Source organism: Mesoplodon mirus (genome assembly GCF_964341445.2).
Source record: "Mesoplodon mirus genome assembly, chromosome: 1".
Taxonomy (NCBI): Eukaryota; Metazoa; Chordata; class Mammalia; order Artiodactyla; family Ziphiidae; genus Mesoplodon; species Mesoplodon mirus.
The window spans coordinates 8,825,403-8,850,819 of NC_138976.1; the positions used below are offsets into that span (position 1 = coordinate 8,825,403).

Here is a 25,417-nt window from a genome sequence, read left to right on the forward strand (position 1 = left end):
ACAGGGTCTTGCTCAGTTTCAGAGAGCTGGAGGCAGGAGACAGGGCGTGTGTACCTCTAAGCTCTGTGGTGAGAGTGAATGAACGAGGCACACTCAATGGAGCCAGAGGGCACTTCGGCAGGAAAATGCGGAAAGGGCTCACCGGCGATCCTGGCTGCAGACTTCGGCCTCCTGACAATCCAGTCTCTACCCCACATGGTAAAGGTCAGAGAGAGATCTGCTTCTTTCTCCTCTTTGCAGCACCACGGTGGCACAAGAGCTTCTTAGGAAATCCTAACCTTTCAAAAACAGTGGTTACAGAAACTATGACACCGGAGGATGTTTGTTAGAGTCTGTGAAACTCAGGGGGCCAGAAGAGGTAAATACGGAGGAAGACCACAGCACATCTGCTCTAGCAGCATTTTTATTTACAAACAGCAATTTCCATTGACTTTATACCATAAAAAAGCCATTTACAAGCAAGAAACAAGAATTCAGAACAAAATTAAGCAGCACTGAAGTATTCATGTCACAAATCTAAAACAAAATGAATACAAGAGTAAAATATCATTTGAATAAATAGTCTTATATTCATGCTATAAAATAATCCTTAATGGCAAGTTACTAGTTGATACAGCATCCGCTTAGCTAGCTTCATTTACTTCATATGGTGATGAAGTGTGGAGTTGTGAGGTTACCAGTTTATATTGCAAGATAATGACACTGTGTTAAGTCATTCAAATTGCTCAACCATTTATAACGGAAAAAAATGTTAGCCCTACTAATAAAAGTGGTGAGAGAGATGGTTTTCACATTAGGAAAATGGTCATTCTCGAAGAAACCAGGTAAGTTTACCTCTTACTATACTCAGGGCAGCAACCAAAGGCTTGGGCAGCAAGTCCAAAGGTTGAATTCACAGCATACTTGTCACTGAGGGGCAGCAAGAGGTCTGTTTACTGAATCTGCTGCAAGGCTAACTCCAGGACTTGATAGAGAACGACACCAGCCCTGTCTGTGCCAGACCCAAGGGGAACCAGAGAGAAAAGGTTCTCTTGTGGGCCGAGAAGTCACGCACTGGGCAGAAACAGTGGAAACACTCTGGCACTTACTGAAGAGACATACGTGACGAGTGACAACCATTACAAATTTCGAACAATGTGAATGACTCTTCTGAACTTTCAGTTCAGTTGCACTGAGTAATATGAAACCTATGATTTATGAACTAGATAGTTTCATATAAAGAATTTACATAATTCCCCAATACTTTCATATATAAAATTTAATAAATAACCCTGACCAGTCTAGAAGCACCATTCAAGGGGCATGTGCCCTTGGAAAATAGTTTAGGTGTTGCATATTTGAGTCCCTTTCAGTGGAGGCTTCACAGGAAACCATTACAGAATTTAACAATAACAACGACGACGACAACAAAAAAATCACAGTCACTAATGGAAAACTTTGTTAAAATAAAATACATTGATTTCTTTAAAGTAAAGCTCATTCACATAGATGATGCCCTCCCAGCCCTTGTTTTGTGTTCCTGCAAATTCTTCCTAGAGTCTAGGCTGTAAAAACAAAAGTAAAAACAAAACCACACACAAAAATATGCAGGCCTATGGTCTGGGCTAGGGGAGAAACAAAGACTTGTTATAACTGCTATCATTAGAAAAGACATCTACTCATGCTCTGGAAGATTTAGAAGTTATCAATTTAGTTCTACAGTATATTCTGCTTAACAGTGAACCGACAGTATCCTTTCTGCTGTTTAAAAAAAAAAAAAAAGAAAGAAAGAACAAAAAACAAAACAAAACTGCCAAGGCAGAGCCAATTGGGAGGCTTTCCACTGACCCCAAAATTAACTTGACTTCATATACTGTATTTACAAATATAATTTCTAAATGTATTTACAGCTTTAGTAGAAATTAGAGGGTAGAGAACTGATTAGAATGAAAATAACTGTTTAAAACCACACACATTAGTAAAAGTATAAAATTCTTTGTTTTCACAGTTTGTAATAACAGGTTAAACACCTATAGAAAAGGACGCTGTCACTGTCTTCACATTGTCTACGTATTTGAAAAGGTAACTCAAGAAGAGACTCAATTATGAACAAACCTATATGAATTCAGGATATATTTTACTGTAAAAGATTTCTTCACATATCACTTTTATCTTATTTGATTTTTGCATTTGTTATAAATGAAACATCTAACCTAAAACTGTACAGAAATAGGGACTTTGCTTTCCAAAAAGAGTCGCTCTAAGGAGTTACACAGCGGACTTCGTCTGCAGAGACGTGAAGTGAACTTCGGGGAGAGAACGTTTCTGTTCTGTGGTCACGTTAATCCTCCTGGCACATCCTCATGTGACAAGGCACAATTCATTGCTGCTGCCCGATGTGAACGGAGTTAATCTTTCCCTCGCCCTGCACACTGAGAAGCACGGCAGTGCGCGCGCTCAGAGAGGCCACGCAGCGCTGTGCTGGCCCGCGCGCGGGCTCCCTCGAAGCCCTGTGGGACCTTACAGTACTGGGTTATGGCTTGAGAATTCATTCTTATCACTGCTAGCAGTGGAAAGGGTAAAGTGTTAGCAACATGGATGGGAGCAAGTGGAACTTGCAAAACGTGGGATCATGATTATTAGAGAGAAACGCAATCAATTTTCTGCCCCTTAACAGTCCCATTACAATGTCTGAACCTGAACGGTACAATCAAAGCAATGTATATTTTTGTCAAAGACAATTTTGGATAAGTCACTCTTTGGTAAACTCAAACCAGTAAAACAAATTTACAAATACAAAGAACTCCATGTAAATAAGGTTAAGACGGACACGGTGACAAGAACCAGGACATTCGAGGCGCTTGCCCCAAGTGCCGCCCCTCCTCACTTGTCTCGTTTATCACAGGATGCTCTGGAGACCTCTCAGAAGGCCCCAAGCCTGAGTGAAAAGGAGGCTCCTTCCCTGAGCCTGACCTCTCATGTCCTCGATTTGGGCGCTTCTTGTCACAAACTTAATTTGTATCACAACACAAATTTTTTGCATTTAATTCTTTGAAGGAAAAAAAAAATCAAAACCAAACTTATGTAAGGAAAAAAAAAATCACAAACATTTACCTGAAACCCCAGAACATATTTAAGTGGGTAAACACTTGGGGCCCAGCCTCCCCTTGAGGCACACGGCTTTGACAGGAGTTGAGCAAGTGCTTCAGGGAGGAAACAGACCCCTGACTTAGGCAGTCTGACAGGAAAAGGCATACTATATACCCGGTTAGCAGAAGTCGCTCCTTGGAGCGGCAGGACTCGCGTGTCTGTACGTAGTAACACTGACGTGGAGAGCAGCGGCTCACGCGTGAACAGATCGCCTGTGCTGAAGAGATGCTACTGCACAGCTACCACCCCCGGGGGCGATCACACACAAGGGCCTGAATGATTTTTTCCCCCCCAAAAAAACAAAAAAAATCCCCAAACACCCCCCACCCCAACTCCATTCTTGGTATTTTAAGAGCCAAAAAAGCACGGAAAACCAGCAAACATCTACTTCTGTACTCCTTTAACTCCTAGCCTCTGAGGTTGGTCTGAATTTCGCTTTTGTTTTTCTCTTAGGTGGTTTGGGCTCTTCTCCCGTGGAGACACGCTAGTTGTGAGTTTCAGGGCCAAGGTTCTCAAGCAGAGAGCCTGGAGTGCTGACATCTTACCAACAGCCTGCAGCACAAACTCACCACCAAACTGCTTACAACATTACGCTCTGTCGGAGTATACAGTACCAGGGCAATCTCATAAAGCCCGTTTTGTATACTAGAAGCACACGGGTGAACAAAATATAAAACTGCAGACACTTCCTCAAGTACTAATAAAACATTATCCAAATAGGACTCGGGTATGTTTTTATACAGTAATGTGTTTGCCAGCACATGCTTTTGAGGTCTTTTTTCAAGCTATAAACTCAAGAGAGGAAAAAAATTAGAATTCACTTTTACCATTAGATTTCACATTTTCTACAACTATACTGACCTAAAAGATACATAACATAAAAATAGCACCACGTGACCAAAAAAATGGTGACACACAGAGATTTGGTGACACACAGAGTATCTTAGAGGGCTTTTTAACTGTTGGTTTCTTCAAGCAGGAAACACTGAGAGAGCGGGGGAGCCACGGAGGCTCTCATCAGCTCACACAATACTAAGATAGATATATTGCTTGCAATTCCCGTAGAGTATATCTTTACAAAAAGTACAAATTCCAAGTTCTGCAGTTTCCCTGGGAACTGCATGTAGAAAAAGTTGCTGTGCACCTGAACTGGCTGTTTGAAAAGAGAAAGAAGAAAAAAAACCACAACACTGCTTGGAGAATTTTGTAGACAGAACTACAAATCCCTTTCCTTTAGTGCGAGTACTAACTCACGGTAGAGAGTGATTCGATTTAGTTACCTGGTATGTATGTTTCTACAGTACGGAATGAAGGTAGATTCATAGGCCAGTAAAAACATTGAAAACCACTGCTCCTTTGGGGTTGACTAATATAACACTACTGTATGTAAAAAGGTCAGCACCACGGGTCATCCAGCTTAACCTACTGGACAACTAACAAAAATTCCAAATGGTTTCCAACTAGAGTTGAATACATTTTATGGCATTTGGTTTATGTATTTGTTATGAAGCAGAGCTATGAACACTGTGATTTGCTTTGCCTGCTTTTGGACACAATGATTAATATATTTGAAAACCTATTAACATTCTTTTATAAGGGAAATAAAGGGGCAAAACCCTAACATATTAGGTAGGGGCGAGACAGAGTCAAAAGCCCTGTTCACATTGTATTAAATTATATATTCCTCTTACATTCACCTCAACCAGAATAAAATCAAATTTGAGAATGTATATATACTATATATATAATAATTGCTTTATTATATATATATGTATAAAAATTGTCTAACTACCCCCTAAAAGTAACTTTAAATTAGAAAAGGTTGCCCATTTGTATCAGCTGACGGCTTCCCAGTCTCCCTCCATGGAAATGCACTGGTACCAGTGCACACAATGAGAGAGCATGCCTCTTGGCAGAGAATGTAGGGTCAACCAGTTGGCATAGCTAAATCACTGGCAGATTGTGGATGAAGAGTTCAGCCAGAGAGGAATCCTGTCAGCCTGTGTTTTCCCTGGATACGCTGCCCTTCAGGCTTTGAGCTCCTTGAGGGAGGGAGGGCGGGGGCAAGCATAAACACAATGAAGTGTTCCTTCCAGAAACCTTAGAAAAACTGCCAAGAGACCAAGAGATTTCCAGATGGTTGGGAAAACCAAAGATTACAACAAAGCAAATCACAAATAGGCATTGATTAATGTGCTTTGTGTGGGTGCACTTCTTTACCATCTTAATCAGGAGCATCAGACACCGTGTGAATTTCCATCCGGGAATCTAGGGCCATCTCTGAGGCTGACGCATCGTTTTCTAGTTTCTGTTCCACATACACATCTGTTCTCTCGGGGGACTCGATGCGACTCCTGACTTCAGCTATGCCAGGGTGGTTTTTCCGCAGGTGCTGGTTGAGGGTACCTTGGAATGGAAAGCACTTCCCGCAGATCTCACAGCGGAATGGTTTATCGTCGGTATGGCCCCGGATGTGGTACTCCAGCTGGTCCTTCCGCGTGTACTTCTTCCCGCAGAACTTGCACACAAAGGGGGTGATTCCCATATGGAGTCGCATGTGCCTGTCAAGGCTTCCCTTCTGGTTGAAGGACTTTCCACAGTAAATACAGATCAACCTCTCATTGTACGGGTACCAGTGACCTCTTGCACTCCTCTCCCGGGGGCTGCTCTCAAACCCGGGGTTATTCATCATAGCTTCACTGTCGGAACCCTGCACCAAGCCCTGCAGATCACTGTGCAGATGGACAGACAGAGCCCGCTTCTGGCGGGCACGACCTCCTCGGAAACAGCTCAGCATGGATCTGGATGGGCTGGAATTACTCAAACTTCCAAAAGCCTCAGCTACGCCGGCTGGCTGTGAAGCTGCCTGGGAGTAGGAGTAGGCATGCTGGAGCACAGAACCATAGGAGCCCACATTCACGGCCACAACTTGTTCCCCATCAACCATCTCGGTGTGGTAGCCATCGTCTCCCAGGGAGGAGCTGTCGGAACAGCTGGGACGGTCAGACTTTTCCATCTTCACTTTCACCTCAGTGATCTGGCTCTCCCTCCCCAGCAGGTCCCCTTGCTCGTGGTCCCCCTCGATCTGAATCTCGTACTCAGAGACGCTCCCACTGCTCCCTCGGTCTGAGTGCCCTTCCTCCTGTACACGGCTGCGCAAGGCTTTGCTGGGTGTCGTCTCCATCCGAAGATCACTGCTTGTGGTAGGCTGCCGCACCTGGGGGCAGTATGGAGGGGAGATCTCCACCGGGTTGGCAAAGTAGCTGCCGTCTTTAACTCCATTACGACTCTCTGGGGTCTCTTCCGCACCGACAGTCACGGAGTCCACATCTCCAACACTGATTTTTGAATGGATGCCCTCTAGGATCTGCGTGCACTTGTCAATGACACACTGCATCTGAAGAAAGCTGGCTGCAGTCAGAAAACTGACAACATCCTTCAGCTGCAAGGACATTCTTCCAGTGTAACAAAATGAAAGCAACTGTTCAAACACATTGGGATTTTTAATCACTGATATTGACAAGCCACTCATGGTACTTAATGCTGAATGGTCCCGGAAGTAGGGGGAGCTGGCTGCAAGGACTGCTTTGTGGGCTCGGAACGGCTGACCCTGAATGTGGACAATGATGTCACATAGTTTCCCTTGCAGGCGGAGTTCGTTTAGCTGGCTCAGAACAGTGCTGCTGTACTCGGGCACATCAAACTGAATAAAACTGCTGCTGTCCATTTCTACTGACATGAAGCGTAATCTGAGGAAAGAGAGAGTTTCATAATTCGCCAGTGACTCCTCACTAAGTACAAGCGGCATAAACACAGCCTTGCAAAAATACCACCACCCCCTCCACTGTAGCTACTATACCTCCTAGGGTCCGCCCGAGCATTTCTTTTCTCCTCTTACTTATTTTCAGTCTTTCATGCCTTGGTTAATTCACCTAAAGCTAAATAACCTAATGATCTATTAGCCAAGTCTCCTAATTACCTGACATATATCTTGATCAAAGTAGAGCATGTAACATACAGTAGAGCCATTTTAGCTCTAACTGAGAACTTGGTATCCTTTTTAAGAAATATATTTTTCTGTTTCACCTACCTTTGAGGATTTGAAGTACTCTGTAAAACAGAAGTAAATTCATTTAAAAAAATGCTCTGCCTGGGCTTCCCTGGTGGCGCAGTGGTTGAGAGTCCGCCTGCCGATGCAGGGGACACGGGTTCGTGCCCCGGTCAGGGAATATCCCACATGCCGCGCAGCGGCCGGGCCCGTGAGCCATGGCCTCTGGGCCTGCGTGTCCGGAGCCTGTGCTCCGCAACGGGAGAGGCCGCAACAGTGAGAGGCCTGCGTACCGGGAAAAAAAAAAAAAAAATGCTCTGCCTTATTTGTATGTTTCCAATTGGTATTTTGCAAGTATACAGCACACTGGATACACTGAATGGAGCTTAAACCTTTTTAGAGTTTGAGTTATTGTCTTGATGTGCATTTTTTCCCCTTCAGCTCTACATACATTTACATCCTTTCGGGTTGGTAATTCATAGAGCAATGCTCGGTCGCCTTCAGTGAAGAGTTTTTAGACAGTAGGATCAAGAAGAGTGATGGACATGTCAGGAGTGCATCATCCTCGGCTAGTGCTCACAGAGTGAGCCAGAGTGCTGGCGTGCTCAGGACAGGCTGGTTGCCCTCTGCCCAGAACCCACAGCCCTGATCCCTCAAAACTACAGAAGGGGGGCTTCCCTGGTGGCACAGTGGTTGAGAGTCCGCCTGCCGACGCAGGGGACGCGGGTTCGTGCCCCGGTCCGGGAAGATCCCACATGCCGCGGAGCAGCTGGGCCCGTGAGCCATGGCCACTGAGCCTGCGCGTCTGGAGCCTGTGCTCCGCAACGGGAGAGGCCACAACAGTGAGAGGCCTGCGTACCGCAAACAAACAAACAAACAAAAAAACCCAAAAAAAAACTACAGAAGGGGGTAGAGCCCAGGCTGCATTCTCTGACCAAAACAACAGGCTCCAGACGCACAGGCTCAGCGGCCATGGCGCACGGGCCCAGCTGCTCCGTGGCATGTGGGATCCTCCCGGACCGGGGCACAAACCCACGTCCCCTGCATCGGCAGGCGGACTCTCAACCATTGCGCCACCAGGGAAGCCCTAGATCGCACGTTTATATTTTTGTTTTTAAAACCCAATCAATAGAAATTTAAACACCTCCTGAATAAGTACTGAATCAAAGAGAAAATCAATAAAGAATAAAGTTATTTAGAAAATAAGAAAATTCACCTCAAATCTGCAGTACGGGTTCAGGAATGAAGTTTACTTATATCTTCAACTTACTTTAACAATGCATCCAAAAAGAGATGGACAGATATGTGATAAAGCAAACAAAATAAAATGTTAACAAGTGTAGAGTCTAGATTGAGTATACAGGTGTTTATTGTAAAATTCAACTTTTCTGTATGTTTGAAATTTTTCACAATGAAATGCCAGGGTTCTGAACTAACAAATTTTAACAATGTCAGTGCCTTAAAAAATTTTATCATTAAACAATAAAAAATAAAAATAAATGAAATCACTTATGAGGTTAGAAAAGGAACAAACTAAACCCAAAGAAAACAAAAAAGTAATTAATACAGAACAGTATTTAATCACAGAGACAAAGTTTTAAAATTTAAGACAATGTGCAACTAAATCTAAGACTTTTGCAGAAAAAGATCAATCAGTGTGATAATAAATCACATCAGAGTTTTTCTTAACCACCTCAGAATTTATTAAAACATTTTAGTTAGAGAGGAATCCTGTGTCATTATTTATCCTAGATTTATGATTGAAACCAATTTGAAATCCGAGTGGAATGGACATATTTTTAGAATAACATAAATTGGCAGAATTAAAAAGAAACATAAGTGCCAAAGCACAAATGATCCTCAGGCCATTCACACTGTTCTAGATGCATGCTAAAATATTTAAAGCATCTCAGTTCATATGGCATAAGTCTGGTATTAGAATATGGCAAACAGCATAAAGACCGTCAACTTTACCTAAGTAAAGAGACTTCACTAAACAGACTTACTTTAATATCCTAAAGAAAATACTAGCAAATATAACCTATTAAAAGAATAATATATTATGATCAAATATAAGAACGGCTATATGTTAGGAAATACACAAATATAATTTGCAACCTCAATAAGTCAAAGGAGAAAAACCATATGGCCAAATCAATTCTATGCCAAAAATGCATTTTAAAAAGTTAAGTCACTTTCAAAGTAAGGAAAAAAATACTTAATAAGCTAAGAATAGAACAATATTTTCCTAATATAATAGCATCTACTGCAAACTAATGGCAACATCACCCTTAAAAAGGAAATATACCTACATTCCCCAAAATGTACTTAGTAGAACACAAGCCCCAAGCTCAATATCCCTACCTCCTAGGAATTAAAAAACATATTAGCATACTAACCCATCTGCAAAGTCCTACAGACAAGAATTCTATTTAACTCAGCAGTTTGCAAACTCATTTAACCATGAAACTCTTCTCTCAAGGTACACATATTAATATTCCAAAGAATTAGTATTCCCTGGCACACTCTCTGGTAAACAATTTTGTAAAGGAATTCCTGCTAGTGCCTGGAAGGCTACAAGGTTGTCTGCCCATCACTTCTTTTACTTAATGTTGTTCTTGAAATTTCAGCCAAAGAAACAAGGCAAGAGAAAATTAAGGCATATAGCCTTTAGAAAAGAGGAGGTGAAATTATCATCCAAGGGAAATATGACTACGTAGAAAACACAAAAGAATTGCTTGAAAAAAATCTGTTAGAATCAGGATCTAATAAGTGAAGGATTTAAAAAATTATTATTCATAAAAAACCGGTTAGGTAAGCTAATGACAAGTTACAGGCAACAATATTAACATAAACTATAAAATACCTGGGGGATAAACAAAAAATAGGATCTACAAGAAGAAAACTATAACACTTTAATAAGGACAAAAATATGTATAAACAAAGACACATATCATGCTTCTGGTAGGAAGATTTGATACTATCAAGATGGACATGTTCTCCGCAAGTTAATTTATAAATATAATGCAGCCCAATGGAGTATTTTCTTAGAAACTTGACAAAATGATTTTAAAATTCATCTAGAACACTGCTGTCCAATAGAAATACAACACAAGCCATGTGTGTAATGTTTTCTAGCAGTTATATTGTTTAAAAGGAAAAATATAAAATTTAACTCAATATACCTAAAACATTATCATTTCAACAATATTAGAAAGTTATTAATGAGATATTTTATATTCTTTTTTTCATACTAAGTCACTGGCATTTTCACAACACTCTTAGAATTTCATGTCTGTCATACCAAGTCTTTAAAATGTGATGTGTATTTTGCATTTACAGCACATCTCAATCTGGAATAACTACACTTCAAGTGTTCAATAGCCACGTGTGGGCCATGGCCACCAAACTGGACATTAGATCTAGAAGAAGAAATACTGAAAAAATTTTAGAAAAAGAAAAATACAGCCAAACATATAGATGTCAAAATGTATGAGTAGGCTATAATTCATTCATTTCGTAAATATATACTGAGAGTCTTCCGTATGCCTGGCACTACAGCTCCGGGTGAGCTACAATTCTCTTGTTGTAAATTGTGATAAGAGCTATGAGATCTTTCATAATGGAGGAGTGGTCAGAGAAGGCCATTTGAACAAATGATATCTCAACTGAGACCTAAAGGATGATAAAGGTTAGCCAAATATTGGGGGGCAGGGGGGTGCTGCAAGGAAAGTTCCAACTTTCCAGACAGAAGGAATCACATGCACAAAGAGATGAGAGCCCAAGTCAGGAAGGAAGGAAATACTGGAGCACTGTGGCACAGTTGGGACAAGGAGCAAGGGCAGAGGTCACATGAGGCTATCAAGTAGATAGAAATCAGACCAGGATGGGCCTTTGGGGGCCATTTTCAATCAGTGAAAAAGGAAGATTTCTGGAAATAGATGCTGCTTGGATAATATGAATAAATAATAATAAAGTTAGATCCCTTCTTCACAACATACCCAAAAATAACTTCAAGAGAAGGCATTTCTGAGCACACAAAGGCAGACACCAGAAGAAGAAAGGGAGATTTAACTCTTTAAGTAAAACTTTTATACATCTAAAAAATATCTTTTACCAAAAAACAAAAAGAGACAAATTATGAAAAACATAACATCTATGGCAGGGAAGTATAAAACTCTTACAAATCAATAAAAGCCAAATATAACAACCGAAAAGTAAACAAAGAATATGAACAGATGCTAAAAAAAAAATTTTAATTGCCTTTAAACATAGGGATAAAATGTTTAACGACTTCATCAATAAAAAACCAAAATATAAAAATTAACACAAGACACAATTGTTCTTTCTCAAATTGCCCAGACTTAAAAACGCAACCCAGCTGGCAGTGTCATAGGAAGAGGGGTGCTCTCACATACTTCTGGGAGGAAAATATAATAAAAGCCTTAAAATGGGAATTTCTCTCAACTCAGCACTCTGTGTTGTAAAAAAAAAAAAAAAAATCATGAATATAGGCACAAGAATTTATCCATAACTATATTCAATTACAAAGCAAACAATGGAAACAATCTGAATGTCCAACAATAAGGGAATTATAAAGTATGATACAGCTATATACTGAATACGGTATCATCACTAAAATGACTTTAAAGAAGAATTCAAAGTTAGTTCCACAAAATGTAAGTTAGTTCCCATGAGAGCAGGAATTTTTATCTGTTATATTAACTATCTGCCAGATAACTGACTGGCACATGGTGGATACTCAATAAATATTTGATGAATAAATACTTAAGAACACAGCAAGAAATCAGATCAACTGCAAATGAACAAGAGGGATCTTTATGGGCGATGGAAATGGTCTAAAACTGAATTACGGTGATAGTTTGACAACTTTTTAAGTTTACTAGAAGTCACTGAATTTTATACTTAAGATGGGTCAATTTTATATGTAAGTTATATACCTCAACAAGGCTGTTAAAAAATCAGGTAATCACAGAATATACAGAATAATATTTCTAAAAGTATATATGTATTTACAAATAGTAAATATACATAGAGATAATATTAAAGAATTATATAAAATATTTACATTAATGTAAGGGTAAAGATGTTTTAACTTTCTTCTTTGTATTTTTCTGTATTTTTCAAATTTCTATACTGAACATGTATTACTTCGAATGACAAAAATATATGTATTTTTAAATCTCTACTAGATGATAATTTGACATAGACACTGCTGGTGAGTATAAAATGGTACAAATACTTTGGAGGGCATTTCGGTAGTATCCAGCAAAATTACAAACGATCCCCCATGACTGAGCAATTTCAACTCTAGGAATTTATTACAGGACAGTTCATAAAAAAAGACTGGAAACAAACTAAATTCTCATCAAGAGGAGCCTGGCTAATAAATTATGGTATGTCCATACTAAAGACTACTATACAACCAGAAAAAAATGAATAAGGAAGCTCTTTTCATACTGGTATGAAACAATCACCATGATATATTGCTAAATGAAAAAGCTGAGATGCAGAGCAGTATATATGCTATTTGTATAAAGCACTATGAAAACATATATACCTCACTGTGTCAATATATTCATATATAAATATTAGCAAAATATTTCCGGAATGAGGCACAAAAACAAATAGCCTCTTGGGACAGGGATGAGGTAATTGGAAGTCCCATTAGCTTTCACTGAATCATTCTGAACTCTTAAAATTTCTAAACTATGTGAATGTATTACTTATTAAAAATAAGTAACATTAAAAAAATTTAAGGCACCTCATCTAGGGTTTTTTTTTGCGGTACGAGGGCCTCTCACTGTTGTGGCCTCTCCCGTCGCGGAGCACAGGCTCCGGACGCGCACGCTCAGCAGCCATGGCTCACGGGCCCAGCCACTCCACGGCATGTGGGATCCTCCCGGACCGGGGCACGAACCCGCGTCCCCTGTATCGGCAGGCAGACTCTCAACCACTGCGCCACCAGGGAAGCCCCCTTGAACTCTTAAAATTTCTAAACTATGTGAATGTATTACTTATTAAAAATAAGTAACATTAAAAAAATTTAAGGCACCTCATCTAGTTTTTAAGAGATAAGAAAAGATCCTAATATAACCATTAGAAGCATTAATCTGGAGTCGGGTATGGATTCAAACGATACCTGCTTTCCGTTTGTAAAACCTTGGGCAAGGTAATTTATAACCTTTCCAAGTCTCAGTTTTTTTGTTTTTTTGTTTTTAATGGTAGTATCAATAGCAATAGTCTTTGCCTTATGGGTTGTTATAAGGAATACATGTAGGAAGCACTTAGCATGATGGTTGCCTGGCACGTGGCAATCAAGGTTGGCTATTAGAGACTTTTTTTAGGGGGACAGGATGGTGTAACAAAGAGAACTGGCTTTGAAGTTAGACTTGGATATGAATCCTGGTTGTGCCACTTTCTAATAAAAATAATAACAATGAACATTTAAATAGTTACGTGACCTCAGACAAGTCCATTAACCTTGATCTCTGTATCTAGAAAAGGTCTTAGAAGAACTACTGCCCAACATGACTGCTGTAATAGTTGAATGAGGGAAATTCATGCAATGAATATGTATAATAGCTTACATATAATGAGTACCTATCTTGTGCTAAACACCTTACACATATTAATTAATTTGATTCTCTTATCAACTCTGTTAGGGGAATACTATGATTGCTGCCATTTTATAGATGAAGAAACTGAAGAAAAGAAGTTAAGACACTTGCCAAAGGTCCCAGAGCTAACAGATGAACTTAGTCTGGCTCCAGGGGTCATGCTCATAACTCCACCAGACTGCCTTCTAGAAACACAGAAACTGCCTGGCACGTGCCAAGTGGTCAAATGTTACCTATTCATTACAGAATTTTCGGGACACAAGGATGTGTAAATAGTGACTTCTGGAATTAAAGGGCAAAAGAAAGGTGGATTCAGTTTTTTAAAGGTACAGAGTCCTGGGCAAAAACCAGTAGAAAAAGGAAAACAAAAAAAGCATTTCTGAAATAGTCTGTAAAACTGAAAATAGCTCCACAATGAGGTGTCTTCCTCTTCTGTGTGGCTTTTTATCTTCTTCTCAGAAAAAAGTACAGAACTACACTGGAAAGAAAATCACTGAAGAGAAAAATGAAAGACCATGATTAACACCTAAGAGAGGAATTCCACTTCTCTGCAAAATGAGAAAGGAAGTGCTCCATTCTCCTCTCCTTGACACTGACGCGTCCTCTCGGCAGTGACAATGAGATTCAGAGACTCCTGCCTAAAGCTGCTAACAAGCAACACTCTCGAATAAGAGGCTTCTCAGAGACCGACACACAGGGAATTTACAGGTAACTTAAGTCCTAGTCACATAAAAGGAGGAAAAGTCATAATTAATCACAATTCTACACCCAGACCTGACTTATCAGGTCCAGTGGTCCTGAAGCAAAGGAAGCCAGAACCTCTCACAGACACATCAAGTTCAAACAGAACCCTCCACTCCTCTGCAATTTTCCAGCATGGGCTAATCACTGGTTCCTCGAGGGTCTTGATTTCTCCCTTGAATGGAATGTCAGTGGGCCTACACCAAAGTTAGATCAATGTTTAATTTCATCTTTAAAATAAAATATATGCATATGGTCAAACTTCAAACTATAGTACAGAAAAATGTAAAATGGATAGCAAAATTCTTCTCCAGTGTCTCTCAATCACTGGAAAGAGTTTTGGGGTGTTCTTTCAGAGAAAATTATAAACATATATCAGCATAAACTGTTCCGTACTCTGCTTTTTAAAAATGTATTTAAAGGGTAAGCTGGGATGAAGTGAGAGAATGGCATGGACTTATATATACTACCAAATGTAAAACAGATAGCTAGTGGGAAGCAGCTGCATAGCACAGGGAGATCAGCTCGGTGCTTTGTGACCACCTAGAGGGGTGGGATAGGGAGGGTGGGAGGGAGACGCAAGAGGGAGGGGATATGGGGATATATGTGTATGTATAGCTGATTCACTTTGTTATAAAGCAGAAACTAACACACCACTGTAAAGCAATTACACTCTAATATAGATGTTAAAAAAAAAAGTATTTAATGTACCTTAAAATCTGTCCACAGCAGCACAAGCTCATCTACTGCATCCTCTTTTCTGATTTCATAGTATTCCATGGATGGCTGTGCCACCACGTACTCAGTACTTAATCAGTCCCCAGGTGATACCAAAAGCAGGAAACCATTTAAACAGGCATAGTAGCTCCTCCTAGCAGAGGGGTATTGCGTTAGATTTTCACATCCATCGATAATGCCAACTTACCTCCCAAAAGGTGGCAGCAACTGTCCCTTCACCAACAGCACATGAAGCGCCTGTACCCCCATAACTGCCAATAATGAACACTGAACTTTTTCACTTTCGCCACACTCACAGGTTAAAAGTGGTATCTCATTGTTTTGCCGTGATTTAATTATAAATGAGGTTGATCATCTTTTCTCATCTTCAATGGCAATTTGTCTAAGTTTGTCTTTGAACTGCCTACCCATATCCTTTGCCCATATCTGACTCTCTATTGAACTGTCAGAGTTCTTTGCAAATTAAGAAAACGAGCCTTTGTCAAATGTGCTGCAAGTATTAGATTTAACTGCAATCACTAAATGACATACTGACTGGGAATTTATTTTTCTACATTTATAGGATATGTTCAATTTCAATCTCTTACGTCCACAAAACCAAAGGGGACTCAAAGATAAATAAGAGTCCCAGTCTTGCAGTTTGATACAGGCTTACTGCAGATTCCTCCCAACTCAGAGAGAGATGGGAATGGAGTTCATTTTTGATAATGCAGAGAAGTGATTTATATTAGTTTTTCACTTAGACTAAGTTTGCAGCTGCTTCAGAAAACGATAATGAATTTGATTATTCCACTCACTAAAGAATCAGAATTCACTCACTCAGAATCAGTATTCTTTAATTCAGCAGATTAATCACAGGTCTTTCTGTCCCATTATATCAATAGTAAACAAAAAAAATCCCCAAACTAGACATTTACATTGCTATATTTTAATTAAAAACAAGTATATATAAACTGGATATTTTTCTTCAATACCATTAATATTTATTTTAACAATACTTATTTTGGTTTTGTTTGTTAAAACTATACTTTGGATAACAATGTGAAATACTTCTTTTTAAAAACATATACAAAGAGGACATTAGTTGCAATGGTCTCTGGGAAGTTCAAAATTGTCAGCTCCCCGATTTTTTCATAACGCTCTTCTGCTCATTCAACCAATGGACACACAGACTTTCTGCTCTCCAATTTCTTTAACTGGAGAATGCTTTCACCCCTCGGGAAGCAGCTCTCACCTCACACACAGCCTCTACCACAGTCAGCTGACGAGACTCTGCCACCACTGGTCTCAACAGTGGGTTCTGGGAAGGACCACCTCGGACGTGGGCAGTCCTGACATTCATCCAGCCACCTCCACACCAGCCTCAGCAACTGTCCAAGGGGATCACTGCCACCTTCCACCACACTCCTTAGCCTTCCCCCCTTACTTGGAAAAGCCCATCATCATCATCATCAATTACAATATTTACTGAATGCTTGATACATGCTAGGCATGTCGTAAAGGCCTTATATGTATTACTTCACTGAATTCTCTTGACCTTCCACCAGAAGGCAGGTACGATTACCCTCACTTGATAGGTGAGGAAACTGAGGCTCCAAGAGGCTAACTTAACTTCTTCAGGGCTGCTGCAAAGTCTGGCCATCTAGACCCCTGCACAATAACCCCTTATCCTTGTTTAATGTGCCCAAGGGGAGTAGCTGGACCAGTAAGGGAGGCAGGAGAGTTGAGGGAAAGGCAGGAGGAAACGAAAGCTTGCCCTAGGTTACCTTCCTGCCCTAGGGTGGTGGCCAGGGAAAGGGACAGTGACAGGTGACAACCTCCTACCACTGCCCAGGGCTCTTACTCCTTCCTCTGCCAGGAGGAAGGAGATGAAGAAAGGCAAAAGGGAGCATTTTAGTAATATCCATCAAACTTACAAGCACACATGCCCTGTGCACGAGCAATCTCAGCTCTAGGAATTTACCACAGTAGCCTCTTTCAAGATCAAAATCTCCCTCTTTTCTAGATCTAAGTCACCGGTAGAAGGAAGGGCTATGATCAGAAAGAAGTCCCAGGCGGCCCTCCAGCTGCAGTCTATTATGCCTTCCATATTCACAGCTTTTACTCCCACCTCCCCATCAGAGCCCTGCACCCTGGCTGATTTTACCTGCTTTAAATAAACAGCTATCTTCATATGCTAAAGCCTCTATTCATTAGAAACCACCGATCTAGGGCTCAAGTAAGTGGTCCTTTTGGTGTTCGAGGATGAAAGAGAGTCACGGAGAGCAGATGCTGCCAAGACACAGGTTCAGCCCAAGTTCAAGAGAATTCAAAGCAGCACTGAGACGGGCCTTTAAAAAGCAAGAGCAGGCTGTGAGGGGCTACCCAGGACTGACCACGTAGCGAGGAAGCCAGGTGTGAAAGCACTGAGGACAGCAGCAAGGCCAGCACAGGCCAGAGCAAGGCAGAACCCCGAGGAGTGAAGAGCGACCCGGTTGGGGAAAAGCACAGCCACATGCCGGGGAGTTCAGGCAGACCGGGCAACCAGAGAAGGGAGGCCACTCACACGGCGAGGCAGTGTGGGCACGAGCCACAGGGGAAAGGTGCTGTCCCCTAAATTACCATACAAGCCAGCCGGGGATACTCGACCCACAGACTTGAAGTGCAAAGCGAAGGAGAAGGGTCCTAGAAATAAACACGCACGCATGCTCTGACAAGAAAACTAAGATCTGATGCGAGACCATATGACAACAAGGCTTAGCAAGTAAAGCTGCTTGAAATCTCTGCAAGCTCCCACCCAAAAAAAGCTACGGAACATATGACCACACCCAGGCATCAGGACAAGACGCCGTTCTGAAAACGCTACAAACAAGGAAATGATACCCCCTAATCCAGATTCCAAAGCTCACCAAGAATAAACACATTTTACCTGAAGGAGCTTTAGAAAAGTCACTTCGTAAAGACAGGGAAACCAGCTGACCATAATCTAACAGACATGGCTGATCCTGGGAAGGGTGGACAGACGCCAGTTCATCGCCACTCTGTTCGTCCTCTCACCTGGCTCCTCCCACTGAGTTTGAGCAAATGAGGCAAAAAGGTAGTGCGTGCTCTTCTATATGACCACTATAGGTTCACATAAAATAAAACGCCCGATTAATGGAAATTACAGCTCCCTAAGTTTTCAAAGGTGCTGCATATTTAACAATTTCTTATAAAGCACTAGGGAATGTAAGGAGGGGCCTATGATTTTCCATTTAATGGCATTATAGTCTTCTGACACTATTTTTAAAAGACTTAACTATCACCAAAATATAACTAAAAGAAAGCATGGGTGAATTTATTTATAATAATGTCATAGAGGCCTCTGCAAGCATGACATAAGTCCCAGAAGCCACAAAGGACAAATACATTTGACAACATAGAAATATATAATAAAAAAATCCACCCCCCAAGCCGAAAGATAAACGACATATTGAGGGAAAGTACATGCACATTTGACAAAGGGCTATATTATAACTCAAACAGATTTGGACTGACACACAAAATCCTATGGAAGAAGGTGCAAAAGATATTAACAGTTCAAAGAAAAAGTGATCAAAAACATATGAAAAGATGTTTAGCTTTATTCATGATCAAGACATGTGAATTACAAAAAGAAAAAAATGAGATACCATTCATAACCCATCAGACCTGCACACATTTTTAAAGTGTGCAGGTGTAATCCTGAGGGATAATCTGGTAATATCAATTAAGATGTAAAAAGCATTCATCGTTTGGCCCACAATTAACTATTAAGAATTAAGCCTACAAATACACAGTACTTACAATAGCTTATTAGGATATGTCTGTCCACTGAGCATTTTTATTTGCTATAGCAAAAAAAAAAAAAGAGGGAAACGAGCTCAAAATCCAGAGAAGACTTGTTCAAAAACAAAAAAAAACACAAAAAACCAATCAACAATGAAACACTACCCAGCCATTAAGAAGAATAAATAGACCTGTATCCTTCTACATGGAAAAGAGCTCTAATATTTAGCCAAAAGCAGCAAGCCATAGAAAAATCTGTATGTATATATGTGATTCACTTCATGTACTTTTCTTAAAAGAACAAGTATATACTGCTGTATCCATTCTGGAAGGAATCCCATGAAACCATTAATGTTGGCGACTTTTGGGAATGAGGACTACAGACTGGAGAGAGGGAAGGGAAACAGACTTTTATACTTTTTGAATTTTTTTATCATATAGCTGTATTATTCTCACTAAAAGTTTTTTTAAGACATGTTATAGGGTTTTACCTAAAAATATATAATTTTTAAAACCAAGGAATCTAGAGAAAGATAGGCTGCAAATGGGTAGTTATTGTATCAAGCAGACAATTATAGAGGCAGAAACAAAGAACTATGAGAGCAATGACAAGACTGATTACTTTTGACCAAAGAGAATTTTTTTTAATCAAAGAGAATAAATAAAATCTTCATGGTGGAAGTAATATTTGAACAGGAATTTGCATTTCAAATGGAACAGAAAGAACACTTCAGGCAGAGGAATGGCAGAAGCAAAGAACACTGGAGTGAAAATGTATGGTGTCTGGGGTAGTGGCCAGGGCCCAGGTACAAGGAGTGACGAGGGAAGGAGGAATGCCACAGTGGGAACGTGGACGGCCTTGAATACGAGACTGGAAATCTCAAAGTGGATTCCGGTGGCAGCCAATTTGAACACGAGTCCAAAGAAGGACTCAACAGGGCTTGGAGACGGAGGGATGCTGTCCACTCTGGAAGTTAGTTCCGCCTCAGACAAGCTGAGTTTAGGCTGCCTACTGGGCCTCTGAACAGAGTTGTCCAATAGGCACAATTTGGGAGTAATCAAAAATTGTACTAGCCAAGGATGGATGTGGTAACATGCGGTTACTAAAAGGGAAAACAGAAAACACAGCTGAGAACAGAAGGAACAGTTATTTGCTCCTACTGTAACATGGTATCTCACAAAAGAGGAAACATCCACACCTAGCCCTCTCCTTAAGGCACCGTTTCATTGGCTAATAAAATTCTGCATCGTGCCTTTTGTTAAGCTCTAAGAAAACCAAACAGTGAAAACCAGTACCTAGACCAGTGCCATCTTCCCACCCTGCAAATCCATTCTAAAGAGAACCTAAAGATGAGAAAAGACACTTAAATGTCATCTGGGCAAAACACCCACGTGGGCCTTGAAATCCCCTCTACAAAATCCTTGGGTAAAACCCTGGAACTGTTTCCCCGTAATGACAACCAGAGCAAAAGTAAAAGTGTAAAACCTAAGCAAATGAGATGTGCTGATTTTTGAGCCTCCCGTGCTACTGAGCTCACACCCTCAGTGGTGAGCTCTCTGAGGGCAGGGACTGTGTGCCCAGAGCCTAACAGTGTGTCTAGCAGAGAGAGGCTCTCAGCAACCTAAACCAAGCCGGTGGCTCAAAATCCATGACTGCCACCATGGCGGCACCCTCAGCTTTCAACTTTTCCTGCTGAACACCCAAGAGACGTAGGATCGTCTCACCAGCAGGAAAAATCTAGCAAGGTGGTTCACTCCCATCTAACCCATAAACACTCTAATTTGCTCCACTTCATTTAAAAATACCCTGCGACACTTCCAAGAAAGGAAAGCAAGGTTACAAATTTGGAAGTTGTTTAAGGCACCAGGAAGTACCCATTATTCTCCATCAAGATGCTCATGATTCCAAACCCAGATTTGCACCTGCTGGCTTCAGTCACTTGCTGATACTGGAGACACAACTCAAGCTAGACTTTCTCTATCAGGCACTGAAGACCTGAAGATCCCTTATCATTCTCAAACAAAAAGTCATTAAAAAGACACCAGAATGGAAGCACTGGGGACAACAGGCATGGTAACAGCAGTCACAAGGATACAAAAATAACTTTCCTAGGTATTTCTGCCTGGGTCTAGAGCAAAACTAAAATTGAGCTGTCATGAAGTACAATCTAATCCTTCAGAAAGCAGCAGCCGAATAACACCAGGCCTGCATGAAACATTCTGGTGCTGCTGAAACCCAATGCAAGAAAAAAATAAATAAAATGGCATTCCGTGATGGATATTCATGAAGTACTCATCCTAATTTAAAAGAAAACAAGTCTAGAGTTCTTACTGCATTAATTCATGTGAGCCTGAAAGAACATTTTTATCCAAACTGTTAGATTTCCTACCAAGGCGTTAACATTCTCCAAGTCTGCTCAGATACAATAATTCTGAGAGTGCGGTTTCGTTTGACAGTGGAGACTGTCTTTCAGTCAGTGCAGAACATCAGAACCTTCTTCTGAGCTTTGCTAGCAGAGTAGGAATGGACTCTTTAATCTGACTGGCAATAACAGTTACTGAGCTCCAACTGTGTTCTGTACACTAAGGAAGCTCTCTACCTGCTCACTGAATCTTCATGACAACACTATGAGATAGACACGGCAGCTATCCCCATTCTACAGATGAGAAAACACTCAGAGAGACTAAGAACCTTTCCCAAACTCACTAATGACTGGCTGAGCCAGGATTTGAACCTGGATTTGACAGTCTCCAGAGCCAGAATTCTTATCTCCCGTAAGAATAAGATTTTAATCCAGGCACAGTGGTGAGAAGTAGGGGGTTTTACTGGTGCTAGAGTCTTACTGATCACCTTTGAGTGGAAAGAAAATTTCTCATTTAAGGGTGTATCATTACACCAACACAGTGATAATTAAGGGGTTACAATTCCTCGTACTTTGCAGCCATTTCTCTGCATAATGTCCATTCTTTTTACTTCTGTCTATGAAGTGGGCAATTAGATGCTTAAAATCCTATCAGGAAATAGAAAGATTTGTTTCAGTTAAAGAATGAATAAGCTTTCTTAGGGCAAAGAACTCAAAAAAGTCAAGGGGTAGCATCTTATCTGCTTACTGCTGGCATTTCAGGGGGCACCAGACCTGGGAAATATATTAAGTCCCACCTCTAAAGATAAAAGGATTAGAAAAGCTCACCTTGAATTGCTTTCTTCCATGAAGTTTTCCATGCCATCAATACAACCAGAAAATAACCGTTAGAAATTAAACTGCCTTCAGCTGATGACCTTCACTAAGCTAAATTCAGCAGTTTGTCAGCTACAAGACATTAAATGGACACAATTAAGAAGTTTGAAAACCATTAAGCAGAATTTAAACTAGAGAAAGATGAAAATTAATGGGAATAAAACATAATGACACATTATAGATTCGTGATACTGACATTTTTGACAAGTGCTTCAGCTGGAAGGTAAAAGTAGGATCCACAGACATGTAGAAATACACAGCTCAGTAAATACACTGAGGTTCAGCAGCCTATCATTTCTCCACCTTGATAAATTTACACCTAATAATGATGATGATGATGATGAAAATGTAAATATTAAGCAGTTACTAGGTGCTATAAACTTTGCTACCTCCTTCATATACTTTTTTTAAAACTCACAAAACCCTAGGAAATGGATTTTATTATCCCCATACTACAAATGAGAGAACAGAGGCTCAGAGACATTATATAAATTGTCGAAGTTCACATGGCTAGTAAGTAGCCTTGCTGGGATTCCAACCCAGACCGGTCTGATTCCAAAGCTGATGTACTTTCCCCACAGCCTCCAACTGAAGGATTACATGATGTTTTCCTTTCCCATAATCAAGAGTAAACATTTTAATGTTTCAAAGATTCATTTTATGTTATCTGCACTCGAAGAATGAAAGCTGAAAACATCCACCTTGAATGGCAGCACTAGACGTAAATGATATATGACAGAGAAAACTGATAACTAATAAAAGCTCCTCCTTTAAAAAGGGGGGGTTCAAAAAAATTTAAGTCATTTACCAACAAAAATTAGGAAGTATTTGCATACCTATTACAAAAGCCCAGCTACAGTATTAGATATTACAAGGGCTTCAAGAGAAGTATTAAGACAAACTGCCCTCAAAAAAAAAACACCCACTTCAGCTGGGACAAGAGCAAGTTCAGTAACCAAGAAACAAGTGCTGAATCCTGTGCTTTAGATTCTGAGTGCCACAAAGGCATGGGGGTAGGGCAGTCAGGGAACACCCTCTGGAGGAAGTATATCTTCAGCAGGGGCTTGAAGGAAGTGAAATGGAGAATTTACACAGAGGAGAAGAAAAAGGAGGCCAGGACTTCAGAAGGGGGAACCAGAGGAGCGACGCCCTAGAAGCAGTCACAGACTCGCTTCTGCAGGAGACAGACGGGGAGGAGAAGCAGCAAATAAGGTCCAAGGAGGTGAGGAGAGCCTTGAAAAGCACGGTGGGCACTGACTGGACGCAGTGTGGCAGGCAGAGCATGTACTCAGCTTTGAATAGTGGTATAAATACCTGTGGCCTTTTAGCTTATCTCCTGGCCCCCAGCCTCTCCCTTCCCCTCCTGTAAATGACCATGAACCACCCCTAGTCTCTTGCCTCTCACCACTGCCTTTAGAATAGTTTCAACTTTGGCCTAGTGTTCAAGTTCTTTCAGGAACTAGCCCAGCCAATCTTTCCTTATTCCCTTCCTTTGAGCACCCTTCTCTACAAGGAAACTGGTCTATTCACTAACTCCACAGGATCACTGGGTCTGATTCTTCTTTTCCTATCTGAGCCCTACTCATCCTTTAACAGCCAGCTCAAACCCCACCCCCTCACTAAAGCCTTTCCTGACCACTTGGCATATAGTAACCTCCATCTCTCCTTCCTCTTAACACTACAGCACACAGGCTTGTCTCATCAATCAATTACCTTTCTACAGGTAAAGTCTCAGCACCCAGTGTAAAGCTGCTTGGAGGCTGTAAGTGTGCCTCCTACTACTTTACCCCACCACATGGAACAGCATCTTGACATTTAATAAGCAAGCAAACACTCAACTCTTTTTTTGACTTCCTATATTAAGTTTAGCATTAGCATAAAGGAAGGATGGGAGAGGTGGGGGGGGACTTCTGAAGTCAGAGACCAGCTAAAAAGCTGCTGCAATCATCCAGATGTGAGGCAAACAGGGCCTGACTAGGGAACAAAGAGAAAATGGGCAGATATAAACAACAAAAAAAATTTTTGCATGCAAAAACTCAGCAGGATGTGATTGACTACTACTAGGAACAAAAGCAAGGAATGAATTAGGATAAGGTTAGGTTTAGAAACGCTTCTTGGATTCATTTTAAACCCTGTCTGAAAACAAGTGTATTAAGCGGCTAAAAAGTCCACATTTGCAAAAAGTCTTCGGTGAAACTGCCCAATATCTTGAACCAGGGACAGCCATTCCAATTTCAGACATACACAGAATGATAGAGCTGGAAGGGTCTTTAGAGAGCTTATCTAAAACCCTCACTGATCAGGTGGGGAAACTGAGGCCCAGCATGGAAGAGGCTTGCTGAAAGCCTCAAGACTGAGACTCCCAGACTGTTCATGCCCCAAGGCACAGCCGCCTAGCCTAGAAGGACACTGTTTACACACCCAGGCCAGCCCAGCCCTCCGTAATGGCAGGACCGTCTGAGGGCGAGAGTGACCATGGAGACGTCCAGGGCCAAGCAGGACGCGCCGCCGCCTGTTTACCTGGAGAAAAGCCGTGGCGTGGGGCAGGAGCTCGGTTGCAGCCACCAGCAGGGCCGACCCCGCGGCCCGGCCCGGCTCTCCCGGGGACTTAACCATCCGGCCTCCCCGTACAAAGGGGGAGCGCCCCCGGGGCCGAGGGGCCCGGAAGCGGGGGATCCCGAGACGCCCGGGCGGAGGCTGGGGAGCCCGGGGCAGCTGGCCGAGCGCTACCCTCAGACCCGCCAGCAGCGCCCGGACTCCGGGGCCAAACAGGGTTGGCCCCTTGGGGGCGCGCGCCGGACCAGAGCAGGTGCCCAGAGCTTCCCGACCCCGCCCGGCCTCGGCTCCAACCCGCACCACCCGCCCACCCGCCGGCCCGAGGGGCTGACCAGGCGCAGAGGCTCCCGCCCCGCCGCGCCCAGAGGGAACCGGACAGCGGCCAGGGGCTGCCACCGACCCCGCTGGCTCCGCCCGCGCCTTGCCCGCCTCCCGCCGCCCCCCGCCGGCGCGACTCACCTGCGGAGAGCGCCGCGCTCACATTGCCCGCCCGCGGCGCCCCCTCCGCCGCCGCCGGCGCCAGGCCCGTCCCCGCCGCT

General features: G+C 41.8%; 1 protein-coding gene across 4 annotated transcripts; it reads right to left on the minus strand.

The window, feature by feature from the left end:
- Nucleotides 1–385: 385 nt before the first annotated feature.
- ZBTB34 (zinc finger and BTB domain containing 34) lies at nucleotides 386–25,417 on the minus strand. 4 transcript variants are annotated; one of them, XM_082614887.1, is made up of 4 exons: nucleotides 25,338–25,409; nucleotides 22,275–22,394; nucleotides 15,271–15,430; nucleotides 386–6,878 (listed from the first exon to the last, which is right to left on the minus strand). In XM_082614887.1, the coding sequence occupies exons 3-4, from the start codon at nucleotides 15,300–15,302 to the stop codon at nucleotides 5,354–5,356; spliced, it is 1,557 nt and encodes a 518-aa protein (XP_082471013.1). In that variant the 5' UTR covers nucleotides 15,303–15,430; nucleotides 22,275–22,394; nucleotides 25,338–25,409; the 3' UTR covers nucleotides 386–5,353. The 4 variants fall into 4 exon arrangements, with proteins under 4 accessions (XP_082471013.1, XP_082471015.1, XP_082471016.1 ...); XM_082614889.1 differs by lacking the exon at nucleotides 22,275–22,394 and having other exon boundaries at nucleotides 25,338–25,381; XM_082614890.1 differs by lacking the exons at nucleotides 15,271–15,430; nucleotides 22,275–22,394 and having other exon boundaries at nucleotides 25,338–25,417.